Below are 26,994 nucleotides of genomic sequence, written 5' to 3' on the forward strand. Positions count from 1 at the left end.
AGCTTTTAAAAGCCTCTCCTGATTTAAATCACAGAGCACACTTTACTATTAATCTTTTACAGTACGTTTCACAATCGCATAACGCACTATCGCCTCTCCATAATAACAGGCAATGCTACAGCAATGATCGTAGGCAAAAACAAAAGACAAACAGCACCCGCATAGCCTGTAACAGACTGTTGGGGCAAGTGCTGTTAGCGAGGACCTATGAAGACCGGCACGGTACACGAGGAGGTGGGTGGCCAGCACCACAGCCAGGCCGCCTTTGATCTCCCTAGTGGCGATGTTTACACACTCCACCAGGTACTAATTTGTGGCCGAGTCGACCTAGGGGAGGCCCAGGACCGGTACAGATATTCGTCGCTGGTGTTGGCCGTGAGCTGGAATTGAACTTTGGTCGCCGGGTTCGTAGCGCGGAGCACTAATCGCTGCACCCAAATAAAGGCATCCCACTTCATCGCAAGCGAGCATTCGAACGCCAGCCGCAGCAAACCCCGATGAAACGCACTCGAAATCGCACTTGCAAAATATTAAGCGGTGGTTATAAATAACGCATTGGGCGGGCCCGCTGCCTCTTGCAGCTGCGTGAAGCTGCTACGATGCCGGCCCCGTTCTGGAATGCGACTTCACAGCGAACAAGCACCCAACAAGTCAGCGGCTGGAATGCCCGTCATCAAGCACCAGCGTCGCTACACTGTATAAACCACGCACGCACGCCCGTTATTTTCTCGGGCCACGCTGACTCGCAAACACAATTCAGCTGTGGCGTGTCAGATGTGTGTGTCGGTGGCCGATGTTATTTTTTTAAACAAGACTTGCACGTGGTGTACACGAACAATCCGCTTGCTAGATGATTATTTGACCATACTTCACCACTTTGATCAGTGCGGGTTTGTGAAAGTAACAAGAGGTGAGAGCACATGAGTACGATGCGGCTGTGGATTTTGCCGCACGGCCCCCTTCCTGGCCACCACGTCGCCCCGTGACGGTGGCCACCTATAAGCAACCTTCTTTGGTTCTTTCGGTAAAGTCACGTAGAATGAGAATAAAATAATACATTGATAAAATAAAATAACACAATATTCTCACGACGTTTTTTTGTGTGACTCGACCGAAAGAACCAAAGAAGATGAATCCTTGCAGTCACGAAAGCTTTAAATCGAAATATAAGCAACCTGTTGCTGCACGGTGGAGGTCGCCCATCCAAGTGCTACCCAGGCTCAACCCCGCTTAGCTTGCGAGATCCTCCGACGAGATCACGGCGCGTCCGCCGGGTGATTTGGTCATAGGCTGCAGGGCCATTGTAAATATTTATACACAAGCATAGGGGTGGAGGGGCCAACACCTTTACATCAACACTGAAAATCCAAACAGGAGACACTGTTGTAAAGCCCGCGACATAAATAACTCGATCGTTGTTTACACTTGGGCAAATTCCTGCAGCCGCCCGCAGCCGTAAGAGTAAAAAAATGCGAAAAACAAAAAATATTTTAATTTGACCCCGTAAGACCCACTGAGCTATAATAGCTCTTTTCCAGAAGTGACCTGGCCACAAATGATAGCTCAACGAAGTGGCTTATCACGTGCAAACTTATAGTAGCCAAATACACACTCTAAACACGTTTCTAAATATGGAGGGAAAAACCGGTCGACCCAGAGGAAAATACACACGACCATGGGGAGAACATGCAAACTCCAAATATACAGGTGTCAGGGTGGCGATAGAACCCAAAACGACCTCCTCTATATCAGGCGCGGTAGTGAACATCTCGCCACCGCCACGCCAAGTGAACACAAACTCGGGGAGCAAGCGAGAGGTGGCGATACTCGCGTGGGGGAGCAGTGCGTGCTTGGCGAATTACTTACAGGGTTGTTGGTGGTGCGGTGGTGCAGCGGTAAGTGCACTGCCCTACCAACCCAGCGACACGGGTTGGATTCCCGTTCACGGGCCAACACCAGTAACGATTATCTGAATCGGACCTGGGCCTCAAATGTGTATCTGGTGCGGTGTTTAGTAAACATCGCCGGCCATCTACCCCCCCCCCCCCCCCCCCCCCCGTGTGCCGTGCCGGCCTTCATTGGTGCTCGCTAACAGCACCTGCCCCAACAGTGAATTGAGTCTACACGGTGGGGGGGGGGGGTCGTTGTTGTTTTTCGTACCTATACTGTGGAACTGCCATCTGTTGTGGATCCTCTCGGGCAGCTGCTGGAGAATTTTCTGTCAAACAAAACGAAACGGCACAGTTTACTTTAAAAGAGCGGTAAACAGGGCTCACACATTCGCAGGAAACCAAAAACTCGAGACAGCCGTTTCCTATTACTTTTCGCTTACATCTCAATCGCACGGTCCCACTTAGGGGTTACATTTAAAATGTCGTGAGGCATCGAGGGCTTTAACCGGCAATCATGCCCCTGTGCTCACCTCCACGACCTTCTCCAGAACTACGGTACTGCCTGGTGTCTAACATCTCCCGTGTTCTCTGAATTATAAGACCCACAATTTTCCTCCACGCAAACCGCCCCCCCCCTCCCCCGTCCACCTGCTGTATGGCAAAGCAAATGTCGGGGGTGCGTCATGCATGTGTGACCAGATTTGTATAACTTTATTGACAACGGAGACCAGGTTTAGACTTGCTGGAGTGTCAGACCAGAGAACGCCAAAAGGTGAACAGGACAAAGCCAATTCTTTTTGGTGTTCTCTTGTCTGACACAGGTGAGACTAGGCAATAAAGAGACTAGGCCATGAAGAAGGCTGTCTCTGGTGTAGGCCAATCAGTTCCAAAGACAATGCATATGTTAATTATCAGAGCATGTTTTGTTTGCATGTTCACCACAAGTACTGTGTGTGGTTAATGCAGACTTGATTCCTTGCAAACGGTTTCTGTTTGGTGTTTGAACATCTTAACACCTCCTGTTTCATTGCCAGAAAAGGTAAAACCTATTCTTGTTTTCATACTTTATGATACTGGCAAAAAAGGTCCCATGTTATATTTGAAAGTGTCGGTGCATTTGTGTACATGGTACTCTATTTAACGTGAGGAAGTTTGAGAAGTGTTTGTTGGGCGTAAAGCCCACTTTACAAACGAAGGCTGCTTCACGGAATCGTGCTTTCGTCATCAATGACACGTGACGAAGACATTCGAATTCTAAACTCGTACGGCACAGCAGTGTTACCGCCCTGCATCAGGGTACAGCCTTCACAGATGACATCGCCATCCACTTCAACAGGTCACTGCAACAGACGTCTTTATCCACACACTTGGGGAACGCCTTCCAAGGTCACAGAGAAAAATTTCTCGCACGTCAATCGAACCAAGTGTTTAGCTCATTCTCAGAGCTGGAAGAAGGCAAAGCGCGAGTCATAAAAACCGCATTCAAACTGGATAGTTTATTTTGTACGGAGTCATTGGTAACCAAGCTGTAGCCATCACCTCACTGCACTGGAGTACTTGCGAGTGACTGAAGCATGGATTCGAACCCAGGGATCTCAGCAGGCGCTGTCTTGGTGCTCTGGCATCTTAGCCAACCTGGCCAACCCAACAACATTCTTTCCTCGTTGAACTTGGAATTTTTTTTTCATCTCCTCGGACCTGTCAGACCACTCACGTTTTGTGTAGTAGCGACGCCAAAACTGCATGTCCACAACTGATGTATGATTTATGCCGCTCTCTTAGCCGCTAGGCCCACCACCCTCTGGCACTCAGTCCCCACGCAACTCTGACAGGTCCCCTTCCCTCCCAAATAGGAAGGAGACATCACAGCGATACACTACTCCGCTGCTCCTGACATGCTTATCTGGCTTGACCACCTGAATGCGACATTGTAGTTGTTGCTCTGCGTCTACATCATCAGCCATACGAAAGATGAAGCCAACTCAGCTCCCTCTTCAACATCTTCTTCAACATCCCCGTGCCACCCCCCCCCTCCCCCCGACGGTTCCTTTCCCCTCCTCCCTCCCTCCCCCTGTTACCTTTCCTTCCCCCAGTATGTTTGTTATCTTCCACACTTAGCCTTCCTCTTATAACCTCTTCATGTCCCCACACGTGGTCTCCACCTGCACGCGGCAGTGAGCCCAATTTTTCTCCTTTCGTTGGGCCCTGTCGCGACAAAATCGGGCGGCTGTTCGTGGAGTTTGTTTACCCCCCCGCCCACCGCCGTTCTGCGATCGGCGTTTCGTGACGAGCTCGCGTCGAGCTGCGATCTCATCTTATCTCGGATTTTATAAAAGATTTTATAAGGCGCTTTTGTAAAAAAAGCGCTTTACAAGAATTATAAATTGTGCATTGGCTGATGGGAAAAAGGAACGGGGGTTTTGAGTGTTGGGGAAGGGACGGCAAGGAAGGGTGATGACAGGGAAAGCGAGGGTTTGAGGTTAGGAAGGGGGAGTATGGTTAAGGTTTTAAGGATGCAGACAGGATGTAGCAGAGGGATACGCTATTGAAACAGATGAAAGCATTAAAAAACAAAAAGATATCTCCGTGCTTTCGGACCCCCCCCCCCCCACCGAATCGCTTCCTGTCTCTCCGTCTCTCATTCTTTGTGCATAAATTGCACGCTCCCAGACGGTTTTGTTACGTCACGGGCGCATTACCCGTGTATCGATTTGTGTTGACAGGTCAATGTTAGTGACTTGTTGCTGTAACTTGGCAACCCGTCCCCCTATCAGACATCTGTGAAAGAGAGTTTCATAGCTCATCGGATTCCTCCAGGATAAATAAAGATTGTGATAAATTGTCGTTGTTGTTGTTGTTGTACACGGGACAAAACGATACTCGCCCCGTAACTCAACATCCCGACCAATGGCAAGCGACGATCCCGGGGACCAAGGTGAATCAGTACCTGCCCGCCGCTCCCACACCTGGGCCACGCAGCACCATTTGCTAACCGTACGATGCCAAAACAACGCAACGGTAAGCGAGCGTAACGCAAAAACATTAAAGTCACACGTCGCGTAGCCAACCGCCTGTGACCTTGAGTGTGTCGCAACACCAGGCAATGGATTTTAATGGCTTACACGACTCACTTTTCACCCAAAAGTAACAAAGCGTTTGCCATTTTCACATCTTCACCGTAGATTCCAGCACAAATGAAAACTGCCGAACCAAAGCATATGAATGTATTATACCACATGTGGGCACCTTTTCTCTTAACCAAAGGAATAGAAAGTCAATGCATCGCATTCACAACAAACCTGATCGGTGGTAGTCGTCTACCAACGTGTTAAGAAAATGATTTAGCCAGCATTTTCGAGAGAAATTATATTCATTTTTGGTAAACCACTCTCTCTGATCCGTCTCACAACGTACACTCCAATTTCCAGCGTCATTCCACGAGACGAAGAGACTTCCATTTCGAACGTCCGCAGCTGGCAGCGCACCCCGCTCGTGATGTGTCCTGTCCTGAGCCCCACTTGCAGTCACCAAAAAAAAAACCATCCCTCGTCTGCGTTTATCGTCCCATCCTCGTGTGCCTCTTCATTTCCATCGGCCAAAAAACTAACCAGCGTGCATCAATCTGATGAACATTAAGTCCGCGCGCACCTTGCATCTTGCGTTCGCCGCTTTCCTCCTCTAAGAGTTCACGTTTCGACCGTAAGCATATGGAATTTGCCGAAAGACACTGCGCGCTCACTTTTGTGCCCACAAGGAGGTGTTCTGCAACGCTTCGAGTGCGTACGCAGCGAGCAGCGACATTCGTGCCGATCTCAATATAGCGTAACCATCAGTGAAAATCGAAGTGTTAATAAATTAGGAGGTAATTTATAGGGCAGTATATACCGGGCAATATCAACGGCCACGGAATATTATGAATTAGGGGGAAAAGGTAAAAAAAAAACAGGTTAATCAATTTTTCTTCCAATTTTTTCGTGGCAAACGCTTAAGGTTGTAATAGGCCCATGAAGTAAATGCAATTCATGCACAGAACGGTGGAATCAAAAAAGCAGTTACAAGTTTAGAAATGAACACAGTAGTCAAGTTAATCACTTTGTTTGCCAAATTACGAGCAATGCAGACCATTCGAATCGTGAAAAAATGAGTCCGTGACAAACACGCCAACATAAAATCAATAACAATGCAAAAAAATATCTCCCACCTCGAAGATAAAGAGAATTGATTCCAACTCTTCCCTCTGAGACTTGTGACCTGCAAGAATAATAACATTAGCTGCCTTATAGTTACACACAAAGACAAAGATCCCCCATATAGCCTGTAACAGACTGCTGGGGCAAGTGCTGTTAGCGAGCACTTATGAAGGCCGGTACGGCACTAACGGGGTGGGTGGCCAGCACCACGCCCGACCGCCTTTGTTTGCACACCGTACCAGGTACTCATTTGATGCTCAATCGACCTAGGGGAGGCCCAGGACCGGCTCAGATAATCGTCACTGGTCTTGGCCGTAAGCGGGAACCGAACTCGGATTGCCGGGTTTGTAGCACAGGGCGCTAACCGCTGCACCACCGTTCCCCATACACACACATACACATGGGATTGCATAACCTGTTCCGTGCTCCATTATCAAATGTGAAAGAAAAACTTCAACAATAAATGCGGTTAAGGTGATGGTTGTAAGCCAAGAGAAAACAGTCACTCTGTACATGCCCACAGAAGGTAAAACTGTCAAAACAATCGCAAACGTACGCACATTTAAAAGCCACACGACAAAGTCCTGCAACATTCTGAACGGGGCATTCTTCGCACATTGCAACCATTGCCCAAAAGAGACATACACTCAAGAGGCTGCCGCTAGAACATTCAGTCCTGAAATCCATCAGGTGAACACACAACGCGGGACACCTGCTAATTACGAGTAAATTTTGTCTCACGTACAAAGGGTCTGGTTGTTCCGAGCTTAGTTGATGCTCAAACAAGATAATAATAATACACTGACGACACGACAAATGTTCCCTGCGGGAAAATATATAAAGGAGGATGAAGCTGAAATTTAAACCAGCGTGAATCCTCAACACAATGAAAAATGCCGTGAAATGATGTTTGTACGCTGTTTGGCTAAGTAGGATGTTTTTGTTTAGTTTGTTGTTCTTCCCGGGGCACCTCCGATTAGCACAGTTGCTTACGTAACGGTGCGAAAGAAGTTCAACGCTCGTGCATAAATTGGCTCGTTCAACTTATGGGCATGCGACATGTCGGAGGAAAGAATGGGAGCACGCAGAGAAACCCCTACGCACATGAGGAGTGAAACATACAAGCTCCACACTTAAGCACTTCCTGTACTGACATTTCCCGGCTATCTCACGGGCCAAGCCTGCAACACTTGTTATTTTACAGGCAATCTCGGACATTCTCGGCAGAGCCAGGATTAACCCCGCTCGGCATTTAAAAGATCCGGCAAGATTAGGCCGATTATTGTGGTTTACCCCAGCACTAGTACCCCGGGAGGAACCAGATCCACGGAAGGTGAAAAATGGGTGTTTTTTTCCCCCCCTTTTGAACATAGCCGACCACGCTAATCGGAGGTACGGGGATGGGGGGGGGATGACAAAACAAAACAGCAATCTCCCCTTGGGGAGATTAAGTTTGCAACGCATGCAATGGCACCACCCCACCCCAGGTTACAAGGCGGGCCCGTGTTGTGTGCGGTTTTGGCACTCACCCTTCTGCTTGAGGCTGGCCTCAATGCTGACGAAATTCTCAAAGAACACGTAGTAGACGTGCGAGTAGTTGAACTCCAAGAACTGCTTGAGTTCACCTTGGTCCGCGGTGTCTGCAAGGCAACGGATTGGAAAACGGCACAACTCAAGGTCCAAGTGTATTTTGTCTAGCCAGGTGAGAGCGCTCAAGAGACCAGGGACGAGTCTCAGTTAAACTATAAACCATTTTTATTTTACCAGGTACGGACCAATTAGCTCTGTAGCGCTTTTGCAGAAGAGACCTGGACACAAATGATCGCTCGAACAAGTGCCTTATAATGTGCACATTTACAGCAGCTAAATACTCTAATAGCATTTTTCTAAATGAGGGAAAAACCGGAGCACTCGGAGAAAAACCCACACGACCACAGGGAGCGAAAATGCAAACTACAAATATCCAACAGGTGTCAGAGTTGGGATCGAACGCACGATCTCCTGTATACCAGGCGAGGTAGTTAACATCTTGCCACCGTGGCACCCTTGAGTTGCAAGTGACCCAGAGCAGCGGTCTGCCAGTATGGGGTGATGATTGTCGCCATGCGTGTGTAACTTTAGTCAAACCCAGCTTCGCCTGGGACTTGGATTCTTGTCTTGGATTAATACACGGCCTACGCGGAGGGTGGGGAGGATGCGTGACGTCAGCAGGCACACTGCGTGACGCTGCCGCATGGGGGTGACATAACAGATGTGACGTCACCGCTCACTTGGCACGCAAAATATATCCATTATTGCGCCCTCCCCCCCCCCCCCCAAAAAACAAAATTCTATTTTTATACTTTTAACATTGTGTACAGTATGTAAGTTAGCCACATGGCAAATTTAAAGTTTGTTGCATGTCGGGAAGTATGCTAAACATTTCTAACAGACACACATATTCACAAATTTCCCTTTTGTATATATATAAAGAGTGAATTATTCAATAACCCATTCATTGGAACCGTTAAAAGTTATGCCACCTCTTGCGGTACCTACCGACAAGTAGAATATTTGGTCCGGAATCATTTGACGATTACCGTGAGGCACTGCAAGGAGCAGGCGACGTCAAAGCCCGTAAACACAAAGCAGGCAAGAGCAGTCACAGGTTCCTCCAAAATAATTTCCCAACGTGGCCACTCCTGTGCAGTTGAGATTACGAGGCCCTTAAACAAAAGCAAGCGCTGCAATTTAAACTTCCTGGAAACTCTTGCCAAAGCTGGTGTTCGCATCAGATTCAGATGCGTGGTTTTACACGGCTCACATTTTAAAAAAAACTACAAAGTAAAAAAAACAACATACCGGACCTCCGTACCTGTAATGCTGAAATTACCACGTTAGCATTTCGGCAATCGCTGCACACACCGAGAATGTCGCTTGCGGATAATGGAACTATTCACGCTGCACGTTTCAATCCAGGACGCGATACACGTTATCTCCGTTTTAATAACATTGGCAGGAGATCAGACCATGGCTGGCACACTCTTTTATTCGTGGAATTGATTATTTAATTACAATACTGAAATGTTCTTGGTTCTTTCGGTAAAGTCACGTAGAAGGAAATAATAAAATAATAAAAATAAAACATCATAAAATAAAATTCTCACTGCAATGCTTTGTGGAATATTTTGGATTTGTTTTCACTTGTTCAACTTAAAATTTTACACAGGCACATGCAGCGTGCTCAACATATTCGCGTAGACTTTGACACTGTCCATGGCTAAAAACCGTAGCGCAGTAAAGGCACCTGCTGTAAACGTGGGAAAGAAATAGTTTTAACCCAAGGTGGAAAAGTATATAACGTGTCGTAGCAGGAGCTCCAGTTTCGAACTTAAATCGTGAAAAAATATTTAATCAAATCATGTGATGTAAAGAATATACAGTGCATCGTAAACACCACTAAGGAGCAAGAAGCATAACTAGTTTTAACGACAACAAATTACATAACTGCTTCAAAATATACTCATGCGCTCAACAGTGCAGCGTATCCGCACAAGATAAAAGTCGATGTTCCGTCAGCCCCGGCGCACGTAACCTATCGGAGCCGGGCCTTTACTCCGCAAGCTGAAAACGTCCATCTGGAAACCATCAGCGGTTTTTTTATTTTTTACGTCAAAATTATTTTCTTTGCAGGCAAACCGTATTATGGGAAGGGGCACCCGTTAATATACTCGCGCGTTTTCGAGCCGCAATAACCGGGGGGGGGGTAATACGAATCGCTGAAAGGGTCCCCTCTGTATGCCAGGCGATGCAGTGGGCCGCACAGATGGTAGATATTACCTGCGAACAAGGTTGCAACTGATAAAGCCGCCAGGGGCACGTTCGTGCCACCACCTTCTGCGGTCGCCTCGTTCAAACTAGAAACAAAACTGCTTTATTTTACCGGGTGAAGCCCACTGAGCAAATACAGCTCTTTTTTTCAGAAGCGACCTGACCACAAATGACAGCTCGACGAGGTGAATCATCACGTGGAAAGGTATAGGAGCCAAATGATCTATATTGATTCTAAATGCGGACGGAAAAATAGGGGGACAGAGGAAAAAGCCACATGACCACGGGGAGAACATACAAACTTCAAATATACAGGTGTCAGGGTCAGGACCAAACCCACAACCTCCTGCGTACCAGGCAAACGAGATAACATCTTGCCACCGCAATGCCCCAAGGGTCAAGGTCTCCGGCTGGAGGTGCGTCTTGCTCAGCCAAAGTTACATATCGACAGCTGTTTACTCGTGATGGGGGGTTCTAGGTTGGCGAGGGCATGAAGGGTGGTCCCGTATTGAGGGTACTACGCTGCAGGCCTGGGTGGTACGTGTAGTCCGTCTGTCGCGCTCCTTAGCTGTAACAGTTGCCAATGTTGCGCATAGGTCTCTTAATTCAAGGTTTCAATAAGTCGAGGCTGGCGGCCCATTTTGGCATGTCTGGGACATCGGTCTATGTAGGTTCAGTCCATCGGTTTATTTCGGGTAAGGCCCATTGAGCTAAAAAGCTCTTTCAAAGGTGAGCGAGCTAAAAGGGCTGTTAAAGCTGTTCTGTATTTTAACGAGAGTGTCCCATAACTCACGCAGGGCCATGTTGCGCAAAGTCAACGGTGGCCCAAAATCGCTCCCCTCCCGCAATATGAAATGAATCAATGCCTACATTTCATAACCTTGACATATGGTGCACACTCCTCCTTGCTGGCTCACCATCAAGGAGCAAGAGGCTCCAATTCTTTTCAACGACTGGAAGTAATGCAGTCCCCATTGGCTCTGAAATACTGGTTGGGTGTAAAACCACGCACAATAAATTAACTCCCGCTATTCAGCCCTGTAATGACCGCTCTCAGCTGAGCTCCACAAAGTTACTGCGAAAGAAGCAGCAAGCGCATGCAGTATTCTAATACAGGAACTGCTTTTTTATTACTTTGTTCCCTCCACCCGCACCTCCGATTCACGTAAGGTGAGAAAGAAGTTAAACGTACATACAAATATACAAGCAGGCACTCCTTTTTTAATTGCTTATCCAAGCCATGGCTAATTCCGCAAGTAAAGGAGGCCTTCTAACAAGTAACAAGAGTAAACTAATTCTAATTACATCAAATATAAAAAGTATAAAGTTAATACACAGTGGGAGGGCGCTGTCTAGACGTTGCGCAGTCCGTTTAACTAAGCTGCCGAAACTAACATTAGCCGTAATTAAATGTTTTCAGTAATACCGAAAGCGCATGGAAACGCTTGCATGTTCGGCCGAAAAGTGTTTGCAATGTTATGAAACCATCGAACGGGGAAGCTAACATAGACCGCCCTGTGCCAGGGGGTGCTACTTTGAGCAAACATGACAGTGGTAATGATGTTTAACTACACACGGCCAGAACGGTCCACTCCTCCCTCCTCCCCTCCGCCTTCATTGCACAGAGCCGCTCCCTGGTGTCGGCAAGGAGCGGCCCCGGAGCCGCGCGCAGCTCCTTCAGGACTGCTGCTTCGTGACAGTTATTTACTAAGGACCCCTACCACCCTTCACCTACCCTCATCCATGCCCATTTTACCACTTCACGCACGTGCCCCACAGCCCACTGCCTCTCTCTCCACGTTGCACCCATCAGACAGGTCCCTCTCTCACCGTAACCCTCCAACTTATTCTGCCTTACCTACCCCCAGCAACATCAACTCCATTCCCTGCCCATGTCCCCTCCATCCAATCCATCCCCTCCCTTACCGACCGCTGTCGGCTTGCATTTCAAAGCGCCTTGTCAAAGGGGTGCTGCACAAAATCCTAAATAGAATAGCATTAACCACATTGCATTGCGGATCTTGAAAGAGCTTTTTTTTTAATAGCAAATTCGAATTTTTTTGTTATCTTATTACTTTGCTTGCCGACCCCTGGTCTGACCAATGCTCACCCCTGCTACTCCTGAGTCACCCTCTGGGATGATTTTTTCCACCGTCCCACCAACCACTTTCTCCATTTGTTGCTGTCGATGTCAAGCTGGTATCTCTGAAGAGCCGCTGCCGCTTGCCAACCCCGGAACGCACACTTCTCATTCTCATGCAGGACGGTCAGTCTGCTCTTTTATTTCCAGCCAATGTTAATTTGTGATTCAAGCACCCTCACGTACACGGTTCTTTGGTTCACAACATACCCGGGGGTTAATTATAATCACAGTTACGGTGGGCATTGTTAGCCGACATTACAATTCCATTGTAATCGCTGCTCATTATGAACGACACGATCGCAATTGTGGTTGGAATCCCTCGGGCCTGGTTCACAGTGCATTGTGGACATCGGAACCTTTATTCGCGAGTGAGATGTCGATAAATTGTTTGCGGAGTAAATTCTGATCCAAACTTCAGGTCGATCCACTGCTGTATTATCATTGATTGGGCCACATCTAAATCGCATCCACTGCACAAACCATGGTAGTCGATGCAGGATACCTGATGATGGACAAATGGAAAATTAAAATCTCTCCAGCAGTGTGAGACAGTGGTCATCCAGAACAGAGACCGTACAACGTATGACGCAATGCCCGATCCCACAAATACGAAGGAGACACTCCGCTACTCCTGACGCGGTTATCTGGCTTGACCACCTTGAACGTGCAATTGTAGTTGTTGCTCTGCATTTCCATCAGCCATACGAAAGAAGAAGAAAACTGACTGGCATGTGTTGATAGCCCAAAGGGCCTGGAGTGTTGCTAAAGCTGTTCAGGAAAGACACGGTTTTGCTTCCGCCACTCTCCTCTGCTATGGGCTTGCTTGCTTGCACCTTTTGAAAAAAGGAAGACGTTATGACCGTCACACATGGTCAAGCCCTGTCGTCTTCAATCAAGTGAACATGGACGTCACATCTTATTATTTTCGCCATAAAACACTGAATTAACAATGGATAGAGCTGTGCGGGATGGTACAAATCTACAGCGGCTTTTCGTGGTAATGCATCACAGGCTTCATTTTATCCTGGGTAAACAAATTTAATAATGTAATTATAATAACCCTTGCACCATTTCCCTGCTGCTTAAGGAGATGTTTGAGATTTAAACTGATAAATACCTCCACTCAGGCCTCATATCCTATAATCAGCATCGAATAAAGAGCCAGAGCTTTCATCATCTTTTGACCAACCTAGCTTTTTTTTGGCATTATTCTCACTTATGTGGGGGTCTGCCTTCTGCTCCTCCTTCTCCACTCATTCCCATCCTTGGCCATCATCTCCACGTCCACTCCACACACTAATTAGTATCGTGGTTCATCGCGCCCAGCCGCCTCTTGCCAATTCTCCACCCTGTTGCTTAGAAGTTTATCAACCTTCCTCCGATGTGGTTTTGCTATCCGCTCATGCCGCATCCTAACGATCCGAGTCAATGCTCTCCCGGCTTGTCTGAGACGGGCACTGCCACACTTTTGCCGTCTTCCTCGTCTCCGTCGCTAACACGATTCAGTCATGCAATCCCTGAGATCCATCTCACCATCCTCAATTCTGTGGTGTGCAACATCTGACGTACTTTATAAGGTCGAATTCGTGACACACAAAGTTTCTTGCCACAAATGCTAATTTCGTAAAGGAGCATAAACCATCAGGTAAACTCCGGGTATCCTCGAAGCGTCTTTTGGCTAGCCGCGTGCTTCCAGATGAGCTATTCGGTTTTAAATCTATATTGAGAACTCATTTTTTGAGAGTAGCTTTTTGTGTTCAGTTTATTGTCCTTCCCCAGCACCTCCGATTAGCACGGTTGGCTACGTACGGTGCGAAAGAAGATCAACATACATCTGCTGTTCCTCCAACAAGCAGACTCGTAAGTCAATATATAGCTATAAAACACTAATTAATTGTCCAATAACACCTTAATACATAGAGAACCGCAGAGCTTGGGAAAATGTTGGCTCCGGCTCATCAAGTGGCTGCCTTCCTGCTTTTCTGCAGTTTCTCGCGCCTCCGAGTCGTTCTAAGCGAGAGAGTGAATACTGTGTGCATTACAGTTTAACACGTAGGCTTTCGCGACCAATATTATTCATAATAAAGGTTTTTGGGTTAGATCGCGTTATTTATAAATGTGTCGTAACCCTCCACCACCCGACACAGCCAATCAGCATAAAAGTGTCACGTTGACAAAAGACAATTAGTTCACTACCTTAGCCCACCGCCATTCTGGCAAATTGCCCGATGATACTGGATGTAATTACCAGCGAAACGTCGTATTCAAACTGTAAATGTTGTGGATTCACTCTTCAACACACCGGTGGGCTAAAGTAGTGAACTAATTGTCTTTTGTCAACGCGACACTTTTTTGCTGATTGGCCGCGTTGGGTGGTGGAGGGTTACGACACATTTATAAATAACGCGATCTAACCCAAAAACCTTTATTATGTGTGCATTACAGGTTGAAAATATTATAACTCTTTTCTTATCAGCGTATTCATGCCAACAGTTGCCATCCAAGTGTCAAAAATGGTCCCGTTACTGTCTTATGTGACTAACCTTCCCCTAAGTGATACCTATTACGTAATTCTAAAACGCACCAAAAGCATTTGCATTGGGCATTTAATATTTAAGTATCTGCAACACCCTTAAAAATCAATATCGACCTACCATTTGACTTTGTCGTGATCCCAAGGTCCTGGCACAGGTAATGACGCAGCTATTGCATGCAATCATTTTTAGAATGTTTGGTTAAAAGCCACGACACATTAACCAGGAGTGAGCTTAATGAGATGCATTACCTCTCTACATTGCAACTAGGTGAGCCTGAACCCCAATTCACGATTATCCATTCTTCGTAGGCTTGACAAACTTAACCAATGTCCACACATCATAAAATGTACACATGGCAGCCACTGTGAGCCTCATTTTCACAACTGGGCAGAGTTACGGGATCTGAACATTAGTTATAAATTATTGGTCGAGCTTAAACATGATTTTTTTTAACCAGGTTAATGGTCACGAAGCTCATTCGAGATTTTTTGATCGGCGATATTCATCACCTCAACCCAGGTAAGATCTCACTGAGATTCTGGGATCCATGTTCTCTATAAGAGAGATGCGTGCAGATTCAGGTTCATCATCTCTTTCACCAAGGATTGAATGATGTCCATAACCTTTCACAAGGTGAGTCTCTTGAGATTCATGACATCTTTATCCAGATTAGCACTGACTGACATTCAGGAACTCTCTCAACAGGTCAACTGATCATTGAGATTCACAACATTTTTAGACAGGTGAGGGTATATTGACATTCATGATATCTTTAGGCAGGTATAGAGATTGAGGCATACTTCAGCGATTGCTTTTTCGCTGTGGTTGTCCCCACCTGATGACGGACGCTTGTGTTGCGCCCGAAACGTCGTGATTTAAGTTAGTTGTTTAATTTTTTTTATTATTATTTTTTTTTTACCTACGTGACTTTACCGAAAGAACCAAAGAGTATATTGTGACTCGCGTATCTTTTGACAGGTTAGGATATATTGAGATTCATGATATCTTCCAGAAGGTGTGCACTATGAGATTCACTACTTTAACCAGGTGTTCCATGTCATGCATTACTTTTGTTCTCAGCGGGTCTACCGAGATGTATATTACCTCTCTCTCAGCTTATTGACAGTCAGTACTTTTATCACCAGGTGAGTGCCCCGATGACGCGCAAGCCTCTTTAGTTACACGCTCATTGTAATGTCACCTCTTTCAGCAGGTGAACAATCACTTAGAAGCAAAGTGTTAATTTACACTCTTTTTTTTACCAGGTGCAATTGACGATCCATTACCTCTTTCAGTTGTGTCACCACGATCTAATTCACCAATCAGGTCGTGATATCTAGGTCTTCTTTTACAGATCCAATAACTTCATTAGGCCTCCTTTGCCAGTACCAAAATATAATAATAGGGTTTTTCCCCCTTTTTTTGGAAAGAAAACTGAAACCTTTTTACAAGGATTCATGTTACTGCATTAACCACAATACCTGCAGTCAAAATGCAAACAAAAAACATACTATGATAATATATGCATTGTCCTTGAAAAGAAAGCCGTCCCTTGGTGTTGACCAATCAGCTTCAAGGAAAATGCATATATTATCATAGTATGTTTTTTGTTTGCATTTTGACTGCAGGTATTGTGGTTAATGCAGACATGAATCCTTGTAAAAAGGTTTCAGTTTTGTTGCCAGAAAAAAGGGGAAAACCCTATTATTAGATCCAATAACTCTTTAAACAGGTAATGTATCACCGAGCTGCATCGACTCTTCAGGTAAGTGCCCATTGAGATTCATGATCTCTTTCGCTAGGTAAGAGTCTGTTCTGGCACATTACCTCTTCAACCAGGTGAATACCCATTCAGATTCATTACCTCTTTCACAGGCGAGCTCTCAATCAGATCAATTTACCTCTTTGCCAAGCAAGTGAGAAGGTCCGTCCATTGCGCCGATTACACATCTCAAATAGCAATGCTATCTAACTGGCACGTCACGTGTGGCAGAGCATTCCTGCACCACCACAAAGACAAAGATCCCCCGTATAGCCTTGACGGACTTTTGGGGCAAGTGCTGTTCGCGAGGCCGGTACGGTACACGAGGGGGGATGGATTGTCAGAACCACGCCCGGCCGCCTTTGTCTCCCGAGTGGCAATGTTTAACACATGAACCAGGTACTCATTTGAGGCCGAGTCGACCTAGGGGAGGCCCGGGATCGGTTCGGATAATCGTCACCGGTGTGGCCCGTGAGCGGAAATTGAATTCGGGTAACCGGGTTCGTAGCGCAGCGCGCTAACCACTGCGCCACCGCGCCCCACAACACACGCCACCACTAACTCCTCACCGCCCAATTCCCAGCAGATGGCACCAACTGTGTCAACAACAACAACAAATCTGCACTACCACCACCGCAACATGAGTGATGATGGTACTGCCGGTACTGTTGCTGATGCGTGATGCCGGTGCTGCTGCTGGTATTGATTCTGATGTTGTTGATGTCTATGCTAGTGATGTTGGTATTGATGATGCTGATGATGCTGCTGTTGGTAATGAGTGCTGATGATGCTACTGATCCTGGCGTTGTTGATGATAAGTGCTCATGATGGTGATGGTATTGCTCGTGATGGTGCTATTGCAAATGAATGAACATGCATGCTGGTGGTGTTGATCTTGGGTGTTGTTGATGACGGTACTCGTGGTGGTAATGATGCTGCTGTTGCTGCTAATGAGTGATTATGATGCTGGTGCTGATCCTGTTGATGATGCTCGTGGCGGTGATAACGATGCTGCTGTTGCTCATGAGGTTGACGATTGGTGGTGAATGTTGGGCGCTGATATCACTGCTGTTGATGATGGTGGTGGTGGTAGTGCCGGTTGACGCTGGCGATAGCGGCGGTGCGTCGAATGCCACGGGCGACTGTCGGCATGCACCCACCTATGACGGTCCTCAGGTGCTTGAGGCGAGTCAGGACATCCTTCTTGGGGTCCAGAATCTTCTGCATCGACTTCTTCACATCGCCCGCGTGAGGCTTCTTGGAAAACATGGCGGCGGCGCCACCACCACCACCACCACCGCCGCCGCCGCCACCGCCACCTCCTCCTCCTCTCGCCCGTCCGTCTGTCACCGCGCGAGTGTCCGCCCGTCGGCTTGCTCCAGCCCTGGGCGTGCGAGCGAGTGAGCGAGGGAGCGGTAGAAGCTAGCAGGGGGGGGGAGGCCGCCCTAGAAGCACGTTACATGACGCGGCTGGAGAGCGGAGGGACGCGGCTCACAGCTGTCACTGGCGCCGTCATGGCGGGCCGAGCGCGACACGCCCACTTCCGCCACTGCGGGACCCGCCCACTTCCGATGGGGGCGTGGAGGGATCGAGACACGCCCACACTTATTTGCATTGCCATCTAAATGAGACTTCAGAGTTGTTGAGATCGAGAAGAGCTGTTAAGCTCTTTCTTTTCCCACAGATGCCCAGTAAGGGGTGGGTAAGGACGTTACAACGACAAACAGTACAAAAAATACGATAGTAGTGCAAAGTCCAAGCTAGGTAAACAAATCAGCCAAATTCTAGATTTAAAGCTTTCGTGACTGCAAGGATCCATACTATTTGGTCCTATTCGGTAAAGTCACGTAGATAAAAAAATAAAACCATACCCATCCCACCAGGCAAAACCCACTCAGGTGTTAACTTATTTTTCAGAAGCGACCTGGCCACAAATGATAGATCAACCAATTGGTCCATCATTGGGGCATTTATAGCGCCGAAGTAATAATAATAAGACATCGTAATGCATGTTTCTAATGTGGAGGGGGAAAACCGGAGGACACGGAGACAAGAAAATTCACGCCACCACGTGATCTGAATCAACATACTCTTTGGTTCTTTCGGTAAAGTCACGTAGGTATAAAATAAAACAAATCACGACGTTTCGATTGCAACGCAAGCAATCATCATCAGGTGGGAAAACCACAGCAAGAACATTTTTTTGCAGCAATAATTTTTTTTGCTGTGGCTTTCCCACCTGATGATGATTGCTTGCGTTGCAATCGAAACGTCGTGATTTATTTTATTTTATACCTACGTGACTTTACCGAAATAACCAAAGAGTATGGATTCCTGCAGTCACGACAGCTTCAAATCAAGATTGAATCAACATATTTATTTATACTGGGGGAGAAAGCCGATGAGCCATAAAGGTATTTTCTTCCACAGATGTCCGGTAAAAAAGAGCTTCATAGCTCATTAGATTCCTCCTGTATAGCTACATATTCTGATTTTAACTTGATTCGATTGTCACAGTCTCGAGTCAAGGTTGCTACCATTTGCCCCATTGTGATGGGCGTAGAATGCAATGTATAGCAGTGAGCCGCGTTGCCGTGCATTGAATTACGAGAACACGTGTGTTGTGACGTGCTACGATTCATTACGTCCCAATACGTGAGCGCAAGAATCGATTTATATCGATTCATATCGATGAATCCGTGCGACGATCTGACGACACCTGCTGCCAATATTTAAGCACTGTCTTCCTCTAACTGCCTGGCCCCAGATCCATGTCGATTTTATGGTTAGGAGCAAGGACAGAGATTGGTGGGCTCGTGTGGTTATGGTTAGGTGCAGGGCTAGAGATTGATTAGCTAGTGTGGTTATGGTTAGGTGCAGGGCAAGAGATTGATTAGCTAGTGTGGTTATGGTTAGGTGCAGGGCAAGAGATTGATTAGCTAGTGTGGTTATGGTTAGGTGCAGGGCTAGAGATTGATCAGCTAGTGTGGTTATGGTTAGGTGCAGGGCTAGAGATGGATTAGCTAGTGTGGTTATGGTTAGGTGCAGGGCTAGAGATGGATTAGCTAGTGTGGTTATGGTTAGGTGCAGGGCTAGAGATTGATTAGCTAGTGTGGTTATGGTTAGGTGCAAGGCTAGAGATTGATTAGCTAGTGTGGTTATGGTTAGATGCAAGGCTAGAGATTGATTAGCTAGTGTGGTTATGGTTAGGTGCAGGGCTAGAGATTGATTAGCTAGTGTGGTTATGGTTAGGTGCAGGGATAGAGAGTGGTGGGGTAGTATGGTTATAATAAAGAATTAAAGCTTTCGTGACTGCATAAATTACCCATTGGTTTTTTTCGGTAAAGTCACGTATGTAGAAATACCATAAAATCACAATAAAACAAATCAAACACGACGTTTCGACCGCAACACAAGCGATCTTCATCAGGTGTAAAAACAAAGAGCGAGGGAGCATATAGGGTGACATCAACGCAACACGTAGAAAGCGTAAACTGTACGGAGGTAAATACAACAAGAAGATGAGAGACGGGAATTCAACAAACCTAAGAAAAATTTATGTGATGCAAAAACAGTCGGCCAAGGTTATAGTTAGGAGCAAGGCTAGAGATTGGTTGGCGTGTGTGGTTATGGTTAGGTGCAGGGCTAGAGATTGGTTGGCTAGTGTGGTTATGGTTAGGAGCAGGGCTAGAGATTGGTTGGCTCGTGTGGTTATGGTTAGGAGCAGGACTAGATATTGATTAGCTAGTGTGGTTATGGTTAGGTGCAGGGCTAGAGATTGGTTGGCTCGTGTGGTTATGGTTAGGAACAGGGATAGAGATTGGTTGGGTAGTGTGGTTAGGGTTAGAAGCATGGCTTGAGTCTAGTTGGCGAGCATGATGTTACCTGAGATAGTGTGACCTCCATTTGCCAAGTACGACCTTTTTTGACTCTTTGTTCACTTTCGAAAATGTTCTTGTTGGCATTGCTGCTCCGTTGCAGGACAGTTCTTCTATTCATTCGGTCCCTGCAAATACTGGGACGGTGCACCACAGACGTGCGTGGTAGCGACAACTTTTTGCGAAACACGTTTTCAGAGCGTTGAAGCAAATTGTATGGTACCGTTTTAAAAACGCAATCTCGCGCGGAACAGCTGAGCATGCTATTGATGGACCGATTCCACTCATTTCTGGCATGGGCCCGTGGAATTTCCACCAGTGGTGCGGCGCTGAGCGTGGGGGAGGTGAGAGCCATGCCACTTAGTTTGAGAAGGGCGGCGCTTTGATCGTGCGAAATGCAGCAGCTGACAATGACGACACTTCAATCACCGGGCTATGTAGCAGCAATTCTGTGTTTAAAGATGCACCGAATGATACTAATTATACTGGTATAAATGCATCGGCCACCTTCTCAGATTGATCTTGAGCAATGCCTGTTTGATGTGTAGTTTACTTTTTTGTTGTTGATTTCGACCACGTGGAGTGTTTGGCAAAATATCGTCGCGTTCAGATCCTTTCCACCACCCGACATCGACAAACAAATGCAATTGTCACAGATGCACAGTACACGCGTTTGATGCACGCGTTGCTATTATTTTATCTCACCGGTAAAGCAAGAAGCACAGTAATTGAATAGTAATTATTCATAATAATCCAACTTTTGTGCAATTATTCCAAGATGAAGTATTCGCATTTGAGTTGAATGTGAGTTCATGGCATGCCTATTTATTATGAATAATGTCATTTTTTACTTAAAACTTTTGTGACTGCAGGAATTCATATTCTTTGGCTCTTTCAGTAAAGTTACGTAGATAGATAATAAAAATAAAATTAAAAATAAAAGCTAAAAAAATCCACGACGTTCCGTTCGCTACACAAGCGCTTGTGTTGCGATCGAATCGTCGTGGGTTTTTTTTGCTTTGATTTTTGTTTTTTAATTATTATTTTTATTTTTTATTATCCATCTACGTGACTTTACCGAAAGTAACAAAGAATATTAACAATGTACTTATGTATGCGGGAGAGCCACACTTGAGCCACGGGACTCTTTTTCAAGAGGGTCCTCCTGCTGCTACATTGGGGGGTTTTATTTGAAGAAGTTGTCAGCCAAGCGATGACAAGTCGCGTTTATTCCAATACACGCAGGAGGAAACCCTGGAGCACCCGGAGAAAACCCCCACGCATGTGCGAGAGAGGGGAGCAACGCTCTATCCCCGTACAGATGGAAACAGATGGCGATTAGCCCACACTTGCTGTCCTGCCTTCTCCTGGCCAGCCCAGGGCATGTGGAACCTAGACGCGCACAGGAAGAGAGTTTCACAAAATCTGTATGTGATCCACCAACCCTTGCTGCTGCCTCCGCAGTGCTGGGATTACAGGCAGCAGTGCTGGGATTACAGGCAGCAGTGCTGGGATTACAGACAGCAGTGCTGGGATTACAGGCAGCAGTGCTGGGATTACAGGCAGCAGTGCTGGGATTACAGACAGCTTTGCTGGGATTACAGGCAGCAGTGCTGGGATTACAGGCAGAAGTGCTGGGATTACAGTGATTACAGGCAGCAGTGCTGGATTACAGGCAGCATTGCTGGGATTACAGGCAGCAGTGCTGGAATTACAGGCAGCATTGCTGGGATTACAGACAGCACTGCTGGGATTACAGTGATTACAGGCAGCAGTGCTGGGATTACAGGCAGCATTGCTGGGATTACAGGCAGCAGTGCTGGAATTACAGGCAGCATTGCTGGGATTACAGGCAGCAGTGCAGGGATTACAGTGATTACAGGCAGCAGTGCTGGGATTACAGGCAGCAGTGCTGGGATTACAGTGATTACAGGCAGCAGTGCTGGGATTACAGGCAGCATTGCTGGGATTACAGGCAGCAGTGCTGGGATTACAATGATTACAGGCAGCAGTGCTGGGATTACAGGCAGCAGTGCTGGGATTACAGGCAGCAAAAAATAAGTTAAGAAAATGTATTGACGTGCAACAATTCCTAAAAAAAATTAAAATCACAATAAAACGTAAATGTACACCTTTAATGTTACATCTTCCGTCCTAGGACGGGCAAAAGGCTCATTGAAGGTCAATTAAATACACTGCTACAGTGACATAAGTTAGGTGTTTTATGACATAGTTTGTGCATCAATGCCATTAATACAGTGCTACGGTGAAATGCAGTGCAGTGTTTGATGACATTCGTTTCGTGCAAGATTCACTGCCATTAAATGTACCCAAGATACAATTATTACTCCGCTCAATTTTTTCGTAAATTTTACAGCTTCCGTCCTAGGACGGTCAAGTTCGGGAAGAAGCGCGTGGCCGGACCCAGGCGAGGATGAGGAACAGCGCGAGCGGCCCCTGCAAGTTGTCTTGAGACTGGGAGCTGTGCTGTCTCAGAATAGAGTTGTGTTAATACCCAAGTGTACGGGGTCACTCGCGGTTACGTGTTGAGTTGTCACTGGACTTTATTCTTAATAAATATACGGAAGACAAGACGGCGTCTCTGAGAGCTACGTTACACTGGTAACGAATTGGCCACGTTCTGTTTACGTGACAAACCTTACTAATCGGCTGTGTCGGGTGGTGGCTGGTTTAACGACACATTTGTATTTACGTGATCTAACCCCAAAAAAAACCTGCATTATGGATTGATGACTTACTTGAGTTTGATTCCCGGGCATGGCTAATGTCAGTGGCGAGTGATATCCGAAACGATCCTGCCCACGCCCCCCCCCCCCCCCCCCGTTTTCACCAACTGGCACTTACCAGCGTGGTGAAGTATGGTCAAATAACTCCCTGTGACCTACGTGGTTTGTGGAGGCCTTCATCCAGCAGTGGATAAAGCATCGCTGATAATCATTATGATGAGTCACGTTCTAAATTTCTTCTCCTACATATAAAACAAATTAAAATGTTTCATAATTATTATTCATATGCGAATTCATATAAAACTGTGGTTCTTCTTCGCGCCTCTGGTTAGTCCTCCGAAATATATTTTTTTCGGATTGCCCTCGACGCGTTGTTTCCGCATGATGTCCAACGTTCCACTCCCCAGCACCGAAACAGTTCCTGAAGAAGCTCCCGGGGCGTGGGGGACGCCGTGCCGGGGGTCACGTGGCACATCCCAAAATACGCATCGTCGCAGAGTCGTGCAGGACAGCCGTGAACACCCGCGCTGCTGATTGGGTCAGCGCTAAGCTGGGCTTTGGTCAGCCTACAAATAGTCAGTAATAACATTATTCAGTGGTACTTTGTGCATATTGAAGGGTTTATTCTGTTACACAATAGCTAACTGTTACTGTAACTTTACGAGAGAGGGGAAACACATAACAGACACCCAAGTAGGGGGAACTAACACAGATACAACAGGGGGCACAGAGAGAGAAGCATACCAAACAGTAATTCCTGCAGTCACGAAAGCTTAAAATCAAGTCTGTTACTGTAACTGTTCCTGTGACAATTTAATAACCGGTGGTCAGAAAACGTGTTGCTTCATGTACATCTTAGCAGGTCCCATGGTGCAAAGTGCAGTCTACAGCTCTTATAATTATGATAAATATAATGATGATAAATATAATTACCTACTCTATCTCTCTGGCCTCTCTATTTATGTTCTATGAAGAAGGGATCATTACATGAAACGGTGCCCATTGTATATATATATTTTCCATTTAAGGCCACAGAGTGTTATCGATGAATGTGTTGAGTTTGTTTTCTGTGTGAGTGTAAAGTATTACCAGTTATGCCACCAGTTATGGATCGGAGACATATAAACAAATAGGGTTAAGGATTTACAATTGAAAGTTCATACATCTTTACATCAGTTTACTTTGCATCCGGCATTCTGCAAATGCCTGTATCTCACAGAACAGCACACATAACATCATTTTGCCATGGGTAATTTTTTTGGCAGCATTTGCCCATGTGCAGGCTCCAGGGAGTGAGCGTAGGATGTTTTAGTCACTTATTAAGCTTGTGTCGCAGGCCCCGGGGGGACAGGCATTTATGACGTCTCCTGGCCAAACCCCATTTGGCGGTGCCAGGAGACTCAATCCTTACCCTCAGGGCTCCTCCAGAAACAACAAAAAAAACACTACTGGTGGCCACGTGGAATGTTCAAACGCACACTGCGGAGGAGAAGCTACCACTCCTCTGTCGGGAGCTGGACCGGTACCGCCTGTATCTCTGTGGTATTCAGGAGGTCCGGTGGACCGGCTCTGGCTCCTGCCACCATGAGGGGTGGACAGTCCTCTACTCGGGGCAGGAGACTGCCAAACAACAGGGAGTGGCTTTTCTTCTGAACAAAATAATGAAGGGGACGTGGGAGCGTGGCAGTGAGGTATGGGAAGCTGTAAGCCCCAGGCTACTTTTGGCTCGCCTTCCCATCAAGCAGAGGCAAGGAGTGGTGGTCGTGGTTACTTATGCCCCCATCGAAAATGAACATCCGTGGAGGGATGCAGGCAAGGTCGATGATTCAGATGCCTTCTATGACCTCCTGTCACAGGTGTGAGCTAAAGTGGCCCCTCGGGATAGAGTCATCTTGTTGGGTGACTTCAATGTCCGAGTTGGTCGTGCTGCTGGCATCTGGTCTGGAGTGATTGGAAGGCATGGGCCAGATCAGCTCAATAACAACGGTAGGAGGCTGCTAGATTTGTGTGCAGCTCATGAGCTTGTAATTACCAACACGCTGTTCCAGCATCGGCGCATCCACACAACATTATGGATTCATGCCGGGTCCAAGCAAGAACATCTGCTGGACTACATAGTGACGGAACAGCAGATTCAGGCCCATGTCCTTGACACCAGGACCTACTGTGGAGCTGATCTGTTCACTGACCATCGACTTGTCATCTGTAAGATGCGCCTGCCATTCTTCCACTCCAGTGGTGGGTGTACACCCAGTACCCCATTCAAACCCATTGTGGCATGGTCTCAGCTAGCTGATGAAAGTTGCAAGCGAGAATTTCATCATCGCTTGCGGCTGGGGTTGGCATCGTCCCCCACTCCTCCTGATGTCAAGGGGAAATGGGCGAGTTTAGGACTGTGGCTCATGCAACTGCAATGGCTGCTTTGGGTACACAGTCCAGACCTCCCCAGAGACCCTGGCTGACAGAGGAGGTGTTCAGGCTGGCTGAGAAAAAGCGACTGGCCCACTCTCATCGTCTACAGCATCCCACGTCAGAGAATGAGGAGGCTTACCGCAGCCTTCGCTCGGAGGTTCGGAGAGCCGTGAGGTGCTGCAAGGATGGGTGGTAGTCGCAGGTTGCTGAGGAGATGGATTCTGACTCAATGTCCCGCGATCACAAATCGCTCTTTAACGCTATCAAAAAGTAACCTGTAGCGCCAAACCTATTACCATCATTAGGGGAAAGAACGGTGATTCAATATCAGACCCCCAGGAACAGGTTTACAAAATTGCTGAGCATTTCCGTGAGCATTTATATGAGGCTGTTTGCCACTTTTTCAATGGTTTTACGTAACTTGATTCCTGTATCGTGGTCAAATCTTGTAATCAAAATTTAGTCTACTTCCTGTTGTCCAATCAATTCCAAATTTTGCACACGTACTCAGATCCGGTGACAATGCATGGCTGTATCAAAATCGGCATCAAACAATCAATTAATTCGCTACTTTAAAGCAATTTACATTTTGTATGGACGCCTTATTATTTATATACAGACGTGTAGATAAAAAAAACGCCGCGGTCCCTAAACTCTCGAATCGCCTCGCCCAAGAAGCAGGCGCCACGTGTCTCAGGCGCCACGTGGCGCCACGTGTCTCAGGCGCCACGTGTCTCAGGCGCCACGCCTGCTCCGTGTCAACGAGTTACGGGCACCCTCACTCCACGCAAACAAAAGTTGTACATTGAAGATTCATTTATAAAGTTATCAATTAATTCAAGCAAGCCTTGATGAGGGAGCAGGCGCCGCATCATTGACGTACTTCTCGACCGTGAGTTAAACGACGTTGTTAATAAAACCGTTGTTTAAAAAACAAAAATTTAAGGAGTTTATTTTTGTTGTTTTGGTTTTCAAACGCCGCACTCTTTCTTACAAGTCGTTGCCATTTTGCCCAATGCTTCATTCCGATTGTGACGTCAGTAGCGTCACGTGTCGAGACGAAGACGTCACATGTCGAGACGAAGATTTTGATCTCATCTGTCGAGTGAGAAATTAAGCTTTTTTTCACCCAGGTCTCCCTTGCAAAAAAAACCAGCCTCGTAACCGAAGGGCGGTCTCCTGGAAGAAAAAAAATCACGGAGAACGACCGGCGTTTATACCCCACGTGCACCATATACTGCAAAGTGGGTAAGCCGTGAATGACTCTGTCCACGCTATGTGCAGTGGTCACCTGTAGGTGTCACTGTTCGACAACCAATGCCGATCAGACGGCCTCTGTCAATTCATTTTTAAGGGCTTAGACTGGCAGGGCTATAGGTACAGCATAAGCCGGTGTCTGCCTCACAACTGATGGTCGGTGATAACCCACGGCAGATGCTTCCCACCGTTAGTGATCAGCCCCGTCTCTCACGGTGAGTTCCGTGCAACTGGTCACACGTTGTTCCACCCACTGATCAGTGTCTTTCCTGTAGGGTCAAAAGTCGAAGTAGTTTAAAGTTGAATGGACGCAGGAAAGGCTGAGTCTCGTGGACTCTTTCTTAGGAGGGTCCTGCCAAGTTTTCA

The 26,994-nt window shown here is 46.8% G+C and overlaps 1 protein-coding gene across 6 annotated transcripts in view; it reads right to left on the reverse strand.

The window, feature by feature from the left end:
* LOC116943124 (ral GTPase-activating protein subunit alpha-1-like) overlaps nt 1-17,888 on the reverse strand; it is a 74,134-nt gene extending 56,246 nt beyond the window's left edge. For 3 of the 6 annotated variants that reach the window (XM_076067687.1, XM_076067683.1, XM_076067685.1), the window contains exons 1-4: nt 17,495-17,887; nt 7,612-7,722; nt 6,094-6,143; nt 2,161-2,218 (exon numbers count right to left, since the gene is read on the reverse strand). In XM_076067687.1, coding sequence (XP_075923802.1) covers nt 2,161-2,218; nt 6,094-6,143; nt 7,612-7,722; nt 17,495-17,603 — 328 coding nt within the window. In that variant the 5' untranslated portion in view covers nt 17,604-17,887. Of the gene's footprint in view, nt 1-2,160; nt 2,219-6,093; nt 6,144-7,611; nt 7,723-17,494 lie in introns of those variants that run through there. The other 3 variants (XM_076067684.1, XM_076067682.1, XM_076067688.1) reach the window with 2 other exon arrangements.
* Nucleotides 17,889-26,994: the final 9,106 nt, after the last annotated feature.

This window comes from Petromyzon marinus, chromosome 17 (genome assembly GCF_048934315.1).
Source record: "Petromyzon marinus isolate PM22_M1 ecotype Great Lakes invasive population chromosome 17, UKy_Petmar_22M1.pri1.0, whole genome shotgun sequence".
Lineage (NCBI taxonomy): Eukaryota > Metazoa > Chordata > Hyperoartia > Petromyzontiformes > Petromyzontidae > Petromyzon > Petromyzon marinus.